Source organism: Lissotriton vulgaris, chromosome 2_1, assembly GCF_964263255.1.
Source record: "Lissotriton vulgaris chromosome 2_1, aLisVul1.2, whole genome shotgun sequence".
In the NCBI taxonomy this organism is placed as follows: domain Eukaryota; kingdom Metazoa; phylum Chordata; class Amphibia; order Caudata; family Salamandridae; genus Lissotriton; species Lissotriton vulgaris.
Genome location: NC_141687.1, coordinates 707,058,451 through 707,071,581, shown reverse-complemented (window position 1 = coordinate 707,071,581; position 13,131 = coordinate 707,058,451). Strand labels below are relative to the sequence as shown.

General features: G+C 41.9%; 1 protein-coding gene across 1 annotated transcript in view; it reads left to right on the top strand.

Moving 5' to 3' along the window:
* Positions 1-12,733, top strand: part of LOC147731014 (uncharacterized) — a 206,060-nt gene extending 193,327 nt beyond the window's left edge. Inside the window, exon 8 of the mRNA XM_086958669.1 lies at positions 12,500-12,733. Coding sequence (XP_086814795.1) covers positions 12,500-12,656 — 157 coding nt within the window. The 3' untranslated portion in view covers positions 12,657-12,733. The remainder of the gene's footprint in view (positions 1-12,499) is intronic.
* The last annotated feature ends 398 nt before the right edge of the window (positions 12,734-13,131 follow it).

Sequence of the window (13,131 nt, the reverse complement as noted above, 5' to 3'; positions counted from 1 at the left end):
TTCACATAAGCCTCTATTTTCTTAGAATTGCCTCAGAATCACAAAGCATGATCGGATCCACAATCAGCGTCAGTGACGTCTGAATCAGCATCAGTAACTGGGCCAATGGCGTTTGCTGGCTTAGTTACGATGTAAGACTTAGCATCAAGGATGGAGCAAAAGCATCATTGGACCCAAGTTTGATGTACCCAAGGCCATGTTAACAGCATCAAAATGAGGCCCAGAGGCACAGCTTGTTGCGAGGATGAATCCATGAATGTTGCAGCATCTGGAGGCCCTCTCAGATCTGTGGAGCCAAGGTGTATCAGACAGATCAGGAACAGCACCAAATACCGAGTCCATAGCTTTTTTTAGCTGTTAGAGCTGATCTTGCATCAAAACCGGATCCGTTGGAAGTCAAAATGGAAACAATGCCATAGTCAACCCCGTAATAGTGGAACTACTTCGTCTAGACTGGCTAGGTGCGTCAGGCAACTCTGAATGAAACTAGTGGCGTGATGCAGGAGAGCCATGTTTTGATGTTTATGTTTCTTATTCCTGAGTTTGGCTTTATTTGACTGTGCCCACAAAGGACCTTGTGAAGGAGAGTGAGTCCTGGCCACTGCCATGTCATCAACATTGACGAATACCAGTCTTCAATCTCCTCATATCCCCAACTGCAAGCTTTGTCTCACAGTCATGCATAGCCTTTTTGTTCATCTTGGTGTATGCCGAACATCACTTCGAGTCACAGCTGGAACAAAGACATCACAAGCAAACATTGTGTGAAGCCATAACCGACATTTGCTTGTTACATGTCATACATGGTTTAAACCCTAATGGGTACACCAGATAGTACATTTTTTATGAGAATTGCCAAAACTGTTGAATGACAATTGGAGCTCTAGATCGGTGTCAGTTTGTGTGGAAAGAAAGGAACTAACATCAACGCAAGCAGGATACATATATTCTGATCCCAAGGTCACGTCCAAATGAGACGGAGCAGCACGTGGTTACACGATGTTGCACAAGAACACCTGACAGCGCTGGAGGCAATTGCTGTGCAAAAGTTTCCAAATCCAGTCTGACATCTTGAGGTTTCAAAAGGTGAGGATTCTGCTGTTAGAAGTCTCTATCAGAAGTGCAGTCCACTTTCTAAGCTGTGGGACTGGGATAATACTGTGCTTTAGGGCATTATTATCCTATTCACAACACAACATGTCCCACCAGGAAATGACCACCCCTTTATCTTTGACCTCAAAGATAGGTTCCTGTGTTGATGCTATTGCTGCGGTCTCCATGTGGGTCTGTCACAGAGAAATGGGAGTTTGTGACCGCTCCATGTGCGATTGCATCATAATCAGGTGTTCGGAACCTCCGACCTATGGTCGCGTGGTTTTCTCACCTAAACTTTGTCAGTCAGAGGTTTTTAAAAAGTTAATTTCATATTTTAATATTTATAAAACCTATATTTTTTCTAATTATTTTAACAATATTTTGGAACTCTATTATCCTTTTTTTAACTTTTAAAATTATGTAATATTTTATATTTTCCCCCAAAAATATGTGTATAATTTTTCTTTATTTGTTGAGAAAACTAAAGTCCCGTACCGGTAGTCTACCAAGCTCCATCAGCACGTGAATTCTATCCACCATATTGAAATGATTCGCATTTCGTATCCAACGGGTTTGTGGCACCGCGTCCCGCGTAACAACATATACAAATGAGGTCGCGCAAGCTGCGAGTTTGGTATGCGACAAGTACGCAGTACCAAGCCCCACATTACTTCATGTACGTATGGGATTGCGCCCACTGCACGTTGCGTATGCGACGAGTGCAAGCTGCCAGGCCCTGTCTTACGTCATAGACGTATGGTGTCGCGCCGGGTATGCCATTCCCTCATTTTTTTTGTCTCAAAAGTATATGTAAATAACTTTAAACTGTATATGCGAGCATCTAAAATATTTTAAACATTTATATATTTCTAACTGTAATAAACGTATATTATAGTAAATATATTGTCTCAAAATCGCACCGGGTGTGGTCTCCTTGCGCGCTGTGTGCGATTGCCATGTGACCTTCAAAAAAAGCATTTGATTAGTTCATAACATTTCCCATTGTAGCAGTTTGAGAACGCCACCCATTTTAGTCATTCTCTCTGCAGCATTTGATGAGACACACCTCTTCCACTTAGAGAGCTTTTTTGAAACTTTCTGCTATGTACAAATATCTTACATTACACACAGCATGCAACCACCATCTTCATCAATATTCATCTTCTGTAAAGTAGCCTTCCACCTGTGATAGCCATACACCTAAAAGTTACATAACCAAAGTTTTCCCCACTACCAGAGGTAACATGGATGCATACGCTGCCCACAGCACAATGTAATGTAATACAGCCCAGGGGCAGTATCATGCATAGATAATGATGAACACACGGACACAGATAGATAGTGGAAGTGGGTACGAGCACGTGTCCTCAACACCTTTTTATTACCAGGGTCACATATCCAGTGGCGTCTGTGGTGGATGCGAGTGGACTGAGTGTATACCAGCTGCTATCATCAACTACAACAGTAATCATTTGATCACACACAGACATTCACTAATAAAAGAATCAATAGTTTGTGCTGCAGTAAGGTAGGGACAGTAGATGTGAAATAATACAGAAAAATATTCTATTGTAAAAGAACCACAACTTGTAGTATACTGAGACATAATCAATAGATCTGAAATAATACACAAAAAGATTGTATCATAAAGGGTCCATCAGTTCTAGTGCGCTCAGATAGCCCCATCAAAAGCATTCAGCATGTGCACAATCAGCGATGATGCGTGCTGCGGGCGGGCCGTATTAGGAGTAATATCTTTTGCAATCAACACAGCATCATCTGCAATAGCGACTCAATCTGAATTGTGAACACTAGTGTCTGCAGTGTAGACTAGAGAGAGTGGTCAGCAAGGGCCCACAGCTACGTAACGTGGGCTTGAGCTGCCTAGTTTGTCATACGCGAAGCAACAAAAAGCGTGTGCGGAGCCTGCGATAATGTGTATGCGTGGTGCGGACAGAACGCACTGCAGCAATGTCTTTTTCTACAGGACCAACTCATCTACAATACCGACCCGATCTGCATTGTGAACACTGCTATCTGCAGTGTTAATTGAAGAAAGTACTCACACAGACATCCATGAATACTTTTTCTCGCTTCCTCTTCACAAAATACAACAAGATAAATTGCAGAGAACTCTGCAATAAATAAATCAAAACAATTTGAATTGCGATTTCTGCTGTCCACAATGTGGACTATTCAGTGTTCCTTTGCAGTTGCAATATACATTTGGTCATTGTAATAAACCTATAAGTCATCTAAAAAAATGTCTCCAAGCAAGTATACTTTAAGGATATTGTGTATATTTCAATAGACGTTGTAGTTACTGGACTACTGGATTCTGTAATTAAACAATAACCACTCGATCTGAATTGCGAACACTTCTGTCTGCAGTGTAGGCCAGAGAGAGCGGTCAGCAAGGGTCCAAAGCTACGTAACGTGGACTTGAGCTGCCCAGTTTGTCAAAAGCGAAGCAAAAACAAGCATGTGCGGAACCTGTAATGCTACGTATACAAGGTGCAGACAGTGCGCACTGGAGCAATGTCTTTTCCTACAGGACTGCGTCATCTAAAATAGTGACTCGATCTGAATTGTGAACACTGCTGTCTGCAGTGTTAATTGAAGGCAGTACTCACACAGACATCCATGAATACTTTTCCTCACTTCCTCTTCACAAAATACAACAAACTAAATTACAGAAAACCTTGCAATAAATAATTCAAAACTATTCGAATTGCGATTTCTGCTGTCCACAATGTAGACTATTCAGTGCTCCTTTGCAGTTGCAAGATAAATTTGGTCATTGTAGTAAACCTATAAGTCATCTAAAAAAAAGTCTTCAAGCAAGTATACTAAAGGATATTGTGTATATTTCAATAGACGCTGTAGTTACTTGACTACTGGATTCTGTAAAGTTACACTTACCACTCGATCTGAATTGCGAACACTTCGGTCTGCAGTGTAGGCCAGAGAGAGCGGTCAGCAAGGGCCCACAGCTACGTAACGTGGACTTGAGCTGCCCAGTTTGTCATAAGCAAAGCAAAAAAAAGCAGGTGCGGAGCCTGTACTGATACGTATGCATGGTGCAGACAGTGCCCACTGGTGCAATGTCTTTTCCTACAGGACTGCGTCATCTACAATAGCGACTCGATCTGAATTGTGAACACTGCTGTCTGCAGTGTAAATTTAAGGCAGTACTCACACAGACAACAATTCATACTTTTTCTCACTTCCTCTTCACCTTAATACAACAACCTAAATTACAGAAAAGGCTGCAATAAATAAATCAAAACAATTTGAATTGCGATTTCTGCTGTCCACAGTGTAGACTATTCAATGTTCCTTTGGACTTGAAAGATGAATTTGGTCACTGTAGTAAACCTATAAGTCATCTAAAAAAAATTCTTCAAGCAAGTGTACTAGAAGGGTATTGTGTATATTTCAATAGACCTTGTAGTTACTTGACCACTGGATTCTGTAATTAAACATTCATCACTCGATCCGAATTGTGAGCCCTTCTGATCGGAGTGTAGGCCAGAAGCAGTATTCATTAACATCTCACAGCCACATTCCGTTGGATTCAAAAGCATGGAGCTGGTTGCACCAGATCGGAGGGGGTACACAGACATCATCACAGACTTTAACGTCTGACATCCTCAATCATAGAATCAAGACCCCGTTTCACTGTTCCGACCTGCTGTACTGCGGTGTACACTGCCGACTGGTGTCAATCAAGCACAATAATCGTGTGCAACAGTTAGCAACGCAAGCACAGAGTCTGATGCACCTAAACGGAGGAAGTTCTTTGAAAACCAAGCAGCATGTAATGTCAGCCATCGTCCATTGAGGGATCAAGACACCGTTCCACTGTTGGGTTGGTTGCACCTGATCAGAAGTGGTACACAGAAATCATCACAGACTTTAACTTCTGACATCCTCAATCATAGAATCAAGACCCCGTTTCACTGTTCGGACCTGCTGTACCACGGTGTACTCCACCGACCGGTGTCAACATAGCACAATAATCATGTTCAACAGTTAGCTATGCAAGCACAGAGTCTGATGCACCTCAACGGAGGGAGTTCGGTGAAAAGCAAGCAGCAGGTAATATCGGACATAGTCCATTGTGTGATCAAGACACCGGTCCACTGTTGGGACCTAGAGTTCATTGCACCTGGTCGAAGGGAGTACCTTCATCTCCACTCTCAGATGCAGTCCTAACATCGTCCATTGTGGGATCAAGACACCATTCCACTGTTGGGACCTAGAGTTGGTTGCACCTGGTCGAAGGGAGTACCTTCATCTCCACTCTCAGATGCAGTTCTAACATCTTCCATTGTGGGATCAAGATACCGTTCCACTGTTGGGACCTAGAGTTGGTTGCACCTGGTCAAAGGGAGTACCTTCATCTCCACTCTCAGATGCAGTTCTAACATCATTCATTGTGGGATCAAGACACCGTTCCACTGTTGGTACCTGTTTGACTACTGTGTTAGTAGTATACAGACCACTCCACGCTGCTAGGCCTCAGGCTGGGCGCAGTGTGCCTGTGTCGCGATCTCAGGAGCCATCTGAGATCGCAGACCTCGACCTAGGAGCTTCTGCCGGCACATGGTGGGTCCTCTTTCACATATGGTGGTGTCGAAAGGTGAGGTGTGCGGCATATATGCGTCGCAGGGGCCAAGATGGTTTCTCGGTACCAGCACACTGAGAGCATCATTCAGGCAGCCACCTTCGGTCACGTGGGCAACCTTGTGGCGGTGTAAGCTGCGCAGACCTGGCAGACACGTTCGCCATTCCGTAAGAGAACCACACCCTGAGAAACGTGCTTTTTATTCATAACCCTACGCTAGCCTTGCATACGCCGAGCCAGCCCACTACACTAAAGATTTGGGGGGAGGGGGCACGTACGCGCTACGTTTCCGTAATCTTCCCTACTGACTGTACTATCATGGTAGTGTCCACTTCATTCAATACCTCATCAGTGTATGTTGACATGTACATGTCTGTGCTCTGCATAATCAAGTCTCTCCGGCACATCCCCTCAACACTTTGCATTGTATACTTTTATAATCGAGAATTACTCGCTCATACTTTGCTCCCATCTCTCCCCGCATTCTGCATTGTGTAACAGAGGTGCCATGCCATGTTTGGCTTGTGTACATGGCTAGCCACAGTTCCCACAGTACGTAGTGTTGTTTTGTCTGCTAGGTGTACATGTTGTATGTCATGTTGTATGTGATTATACAAGGTAGCACGTTTATACACTAGCAGTGGTTTCTTAAAGAGCATACAGAAGTGCTGCCTTAAAGAGCATATAGAAGTTTTTTCTCACAGGTGAAAACAGCGACCACAATGGCAGTCATTCATTACTATCCAAGAATGTCCAACTTCACGATGCTTCTAAGCTTACAGCCCCCAATCTTGCGTGCTTTCCTACAAGCACCCCAACTCTCACAATTAGACCAATGTTCACACAGCTTTCTAATGGCACCTATCTGCTTCTCAATAACATTCTCTCCTACGGAATGTAAGCTGGCATACCGTATGTCCTTACTGTTTCAAGCCAAGTAACTTCCTGTGGAAATGTCTATTCCCACCCACACAAAGTAACTCCCAAACTTCAACTTGGCCTTCAATCCCTACTTTAAAAACAGATTTCATTAAACTAACCAAACTGAAAGTGCTTTTGTTCAGAACAGAAGTGTCCTTCACGTCTGCAAAAGAAATGTATCGATTGCTGATAGCACAAACTTCAAGTAAAGTACAGTCCCTTTTAAATACGAACCTCCCATTACAGTTTGTGAATTGTTACACAATTTTCAACACATCTCACACTCAAGGTCTGGCACACTTTTTTAACATGGTCTCCTTCTCACAGCCGTTCAAACTGTTTTTGGTATAATACCAGACTTCATTTGTTCGATCATCTCTGGAATAACAGGAACAGTGCCCATAATTCTTGCTCTGTTTGCGGCCATCCTACTACTGTTTTTGCTTGTAAAAAATGGCTGCACTTACTATGGTAACAGCCATGTCCGACAAAATACGCCTCTACGCAAAGCTACATCAATACCGTGAAAAAATTGAACTACTTTTTGACTGCCTGCCTCTATCAATTATTGGAGCCAGCTACAACATGACATTTATTTACACATATGCAGTCTGGGTGCAACCTTACTTTTATTGCAAAACTTGCCAATTCGACTGGCGAATGGATCTATGCCTTGCCAACATCTCAACAATCGCTACCGATATCCAGCAGGTAAAGGAGTATCTTGAAAACCATGAACTTGATTGTTCGGGCACTGGAGAAATGGCGGATGCAACTCAAAAAGGTATTGTGGCGGAATGGGATTTCTGCACAGCCGAGAAAGATCTCCTGTAACATGCGACCAATGACAGCATTGCAGATTGCCTGCCAATTCAAATTGCCGCTCCAACATTTGAGGAACATTACTGTCCCTTTGAGGATATGAATTGGATTGCTTCGCTTTTCTATCACGATGGCAACAATGACCTCTTGGAACATTACGCATCTCAAGCCGCTGAAGAACTTCCGGACTGCAATCTCCAAGACTTGTAAGAAACTCACGTTATTCTTGGATTGATTTTTGCCGTCTTTTTTTACTTTTTCCTTTAATTTGTTTTAATACACTTCAATTGTACTACTTTCATATAATAACTTTTTAAGTATGCTCAGGCATTTCAACTCTGTTTTCATTATTGCCCCTTACGTCTCCACTCTGACCAGTGTTTGGTGATGTATGGGCTATGCAAATACATTATTTCCTTGCTAAATTAGCCTAAACCCGACATCCATTTTGAAATCATGTCTATTCTTTGTGTACACGTCCCTGCGCCTGCCTCTTATTCACAAAGCCCTTTCACACAAATTTACTCTTCCTCAACCTGTGCTCACAGGCTGGCGATCAAGATAAAAAAACACAACATTGTTTAGGAACTGGTTGCCACAGTGTGGTATTCGTATCCTACCTTTATTTTTTATTATACAATTTAATCATTCATGTCTAATTGTTATTGTTCATGTCACATGGAACTGTAACATGTAATGTGGAATTCACTGATGCAGGAGCTTCGGTTTGAATACAGCAGAAGTGGTTGGAGTTTGCCTGAGCCCATTCCTTAGCTCTCTGCACAAGAATGTCTTTTTGAAACAGCTGAAGACAATATTGTATGGTTTGACCAGAAGGGTACCGAATGTGCTTCTCAGAAGCGCAATGTTTGTATTCCTCCTCAAAGTTCCAATGTGGGTAGAACTATTACCAATTCTGACACGCACCAGATTGAATCTACTGTACAAGAGATTGCTGACTGTTCTACTTTTGATAATGTTGTGTTACAAAAAAGCAGTACCAGGGTACCTAAAAAGTTTGATGATTACATTTTGCAATTTCTTTTTTTTTCCTCTTTGTTTTCTTAAAGGATACATGTGGTAATCGTATCCTACCTTTATTTTCCTTACAGAATTTAGAGTCATTCAAGTCTAATAGGTATTGTTTATGTCACATGGAACTGTAACATGTAATGTAGAATGTACTGATACAGGAGCTTACGTTTTAATCCAGCAGAACAGGTTAGAGTTTGCCTCAGCTGGATACCTCAGCTCTTGCACCAGTGGGTCCATTTATGTCACTTAAATAAAGTCACTTTTTATATAACTTTCAAACGCTTTATTACACACAGCCACTTTCTTAGACACACCTGATTTCCCCATTTGTCTTCTTTGGCATTGCAACAATCTGCATTATATTCTTCATGATTATTTCTTTATTCCTGCTTGCTGAAACACTGCATTCGAGTCTTCAGACCGGTAGAGGTCAGTAGTTTGGTTCCGACTCTCTGTATTGTATAAACGCACACTAACACTACTTACACAGGTATGCTACAGCGGCCAGTATACTACAGCACCCACAGCACATCACTTTACAGCAAACAGCTCATGGCTTAGGCTCACGGTTTCATCCTCGAGTCTTCAGACCGGTACCAGTGAGTAGTTTGCTTCCCACTCCCACTATACTCTAAACACATACTAACACCACCTATACACCTATGCTACATCGCCCAGAGCACATCAGTTTACAGCAATCAGCTCACGGTTTAGGCACAAGCTTTCATCCCCGAGTGTACCGGCCCCTCACCTCAGCACCATCTCACAGTGGGCAAAACACGCTTTCACACCGGTATGGGTAAATACTTCGCTTTGGGCACTGTGCTACAGCGCCCAGAGCACATCAGTTTACAGCACTCAGCTCATGGATTAGGCGCACGCTTTGATCCCCGACTGTACCAGCCCTTCACCTCAGCACCATCTCACATTGAGAAACAGCACTTTCACACCGGCAGGCATAAATACTTTGCTTGGGCAAGTACGCTACAGCGCCCAGAGCACATCAGTTTACAGCACTCATCTCATGGTTTAGATGCAAGCTTTCATCCCTCACTATACCGACACCTCACCTGAGCACCATCTCACTCTGGGCAAAACAGCACTTTCACACCAGTAAGGGTAAATACTTCACTTCACACTCCCTGTATAGCACATCCTGAACACCCCACAAATGTTACAGTGCTCCTACCCTCCTCTTTACGACTTTTTTTGCCCTTTTTTCTCCTTACTTGCTTCAACGGAAGCACAAAATAGCGGCCATCACTTCCTAGTTGCAACTGAGTGCCCATAGCACATGAGTTTACAGCACTCAACTCACGGTTTGCGTGCACGCTTTCATCCCCGAGTGTACCAGCACCTCACCTCAGCACCATCTCACTGTGGGCAAAACAGCACTTTCACACAGGTAGGGGTAAATACTTCACTTCATACTCCCTGTATAGCACACCCTAAACAACCCACAGACGTTACAGCGTTCCTACCCTCCACTTTCCAACTTTTTTCGGCCTTTTTTCCCCTTACTCTCTTCAAAGGAAACACAAAATGGCGGCCAACACTTCCTAGTTGCAACCGTTTGCAGCCAATAAGCAGCAAGCTTGTGCCCATAATGCCTCAGCCAATCATATAACAGAATTCCCAAATATCGATATCTGTAAATTTCGATATTTCTCCAGAACACCAAATAAACAAAAGCGTGCTTTCTAGACGAAGACCCTTCTCCCTGCCAAATTTGGGGAAATTCCGTTCACCCGTTCGACCTGTAGCCTTGTCTAAAGTTTGCTATGGAAATTAACATGGAGGAAACACGTTTTGGGACTGCATTTTATCTTGGCCCCCCTTGACGAATCACGCCCAAACTTTCAGCATAGCAGCTGATATGAACAAAGAATTTGTTTGGGAAATGTCATGAAGATTCAACAAACGACGTCAAAGTTATAAGCAAAAAAAAAAGTGCTTCTTCCTGTGGAAACTTGGTTCTAACTATAACTGCCTACTTGCAACCTCCAGTAGGTAATATATATATGACATAATGGTTACTATACTAGTGCTAACGGCTTCCACACTGCAGTGATGTCTGTCTGAAATTCACAGTACACATCCAGTGCATAGGATCTTTCTATGTTTGTCTAGACTTAGGAATTTGTGCGGGAGAGGTATGCTACCATACAAATTTGATGCTAGTCAGCACACGCTGGCCTCTGTGTGTCTTGCAAGGTATCCTTTAAGTGTGCCAGCATAAGGGATGGCAGTGGCAGCAAGGCAATCTTAGTAGATAAGGCTCTGCACTGTGTTTTCCCCTTGCACAGTACAGCACAGCAAACATGGTTGCTGCTGTGCATTGTGTCAAAAATTTGTGAATCTGCCGGAGTATCGAGCAGCATTGAATGAACTGTGTAATATGTCATTAATAAAATGAATCCACTTCTGTCACACAGTGTAAATCTGAATGGGAAATAGATTCAGGATCTCTGGCAAAACTGTGTTGAGAAAACACTGTCAATTGATTAATCTAAAATGCAAAATCTCAAAACAATGCAGAGGATGGAGTATATTCCAAATGGGTTGTATGTCAGAATATCAACAATATGAATATTTTCTTGCAAAAAGATTGACACCAGAATATCGAATACCACTAAAGCTTGGAGGTTGGTAGGGTTAAGTAATCCTAACTTCACATCTATGTACTTTGAAGAAAGATATATTCACTAAAAGAAAAGGTTAGTTGGGTTAATGTCTTAGTTTATATATCTTTGTAAACTTAGAAATTTACTGAGAAAACAAAAGTTAACGGTATGTTATAGCTAGGTATAAATGTTAGATAAACATGGCATTTTAATGGAACAAAACCAGTAAAATTCACCAGTTATAGTTAACTGAAGTAACTATAACTCATGCCCTAAAGTAACTATGATTTGTGCCCCCACCATGCATTGTGTTGTCATCAGTTATTTTCATTTCAAATATTGCAGTGATGTTATCAATGATGTCAGAGAAGTGTGATGAGTGATGTTGTATGAGAGGTAATTAGCAGTGCAGGGCGCCCATGACTAATCGAGTATTGGCCGGCTGGAGTTTGAATATTTGAACTAATCAGTAACAGAGAAAACAAACATTACATAAGTGTGACATTGTTTTATTGAGAAATTGGCGTGCCCGCTACTGAACTAATTTGGTCAGAAATGTTCTCAAGTGGAGTGCTGAACCAAATCTTTTCCAATGGTGGAAAGTAGAATAGCACACTCCTTAACTCTGCAGGGTTGTAGGATAAGGCAAATGTTTTTCATTCTGGGGGGGAAAATGGGGCTTATTTACAAGCCCTTTGCACCACCACTGAGTCTCTTTTAATATCTGAAAAAGTGACGTACTGGCTGTGCAAGGTGCTTGCAAATAAGCCCCAATATGCCATTAAGAGTGGCCTTACTGTATGTACGGTAACTCCTATTACTGCACATACCCGAATTCGAGGACTTACCCCCGCAATTTCCGCCCAGTCATTTCTGCAGGGCAAATCTGCTATTACTTACCGGGGTGAAAATTTCCGATACATGCCAGGACACGCCCATTTTTGTAGAGCAAAATTCAGTATAGTCAATACTTATTGCCCCGGATAAATTTCGAACCCGTCGAGTGTCAGATTTTGTGGGGTGCCATAATTATCACATGGGATGGCCAATAATGAGGTCCTGTATCTTTGGATCCTGCACATATTTATACATTGATTTTTACCATGATGCCTCTTATTAACATTTAGTGAGCTACATTTCAGTATTCAATTGTGATCTGAAGTTTTTGTGACACACAGAAAACTGTAATTTCGGGTGCACTGAACTAAATATTTATTCTCATTTCTCTGTAATAGAATATTTTATATCTATTCAGTTATCAATTTTATAAAAACCCTTACGAAAGGAACTATGTTTGTAGATCACTAACAATGAAAACCTTTGCACAGAAAGTCCTTGCCTAAAAATGACGTGCTTTATTTGTATACTTTAGGATAATATACAGAACAATTGCTCCAGGTTCCGGCAATGGAAATGCATGGCAGCAAAATGAACTCTCTGCAGTTGAGCAACACTCTTCGGTGTCTACAAAAAGAGGAAAGAAAGTTGTGGAGTACTTTTGGTTTCCTGCGAATGATGGAGAAAATTAAAACAAGAAGAGTGAAAAGCTACACGGAAGTACTGTGTTGGAAAAATATATATCTGTATACTTATAATAGGATTCCCAATCGACTTTATTTTTCATACAAACACAGATAATTCACAGTGTATAAATAATTCGCTCTCATTACAATGCAGTTATGTTCGGACAGTAAAAAAATGTTACTTCCATAAGGCCCGTGGTTCTTATTGTCCCATTCTGCTATACTTGGAAAAAGCCCATCTGCACGATGAACAGGACACGAACATGGGCCACAGCACACAAATTATGCCAGTGTCTGCCTGCAAATTGAAAAACTTTAGTTACCACCAAGGCAATATGTTATCGGTATGACTAATATTTTTATGTTGAGGCAGGCCAAAAACAAGGGATAACCAGAAAAGCTAATCGTTTTTTTCTTAAACCTAAACAGCAATTCCTGGCATAAATAACTACAAACTTATTTTAGAGCTAATAAAACTAAA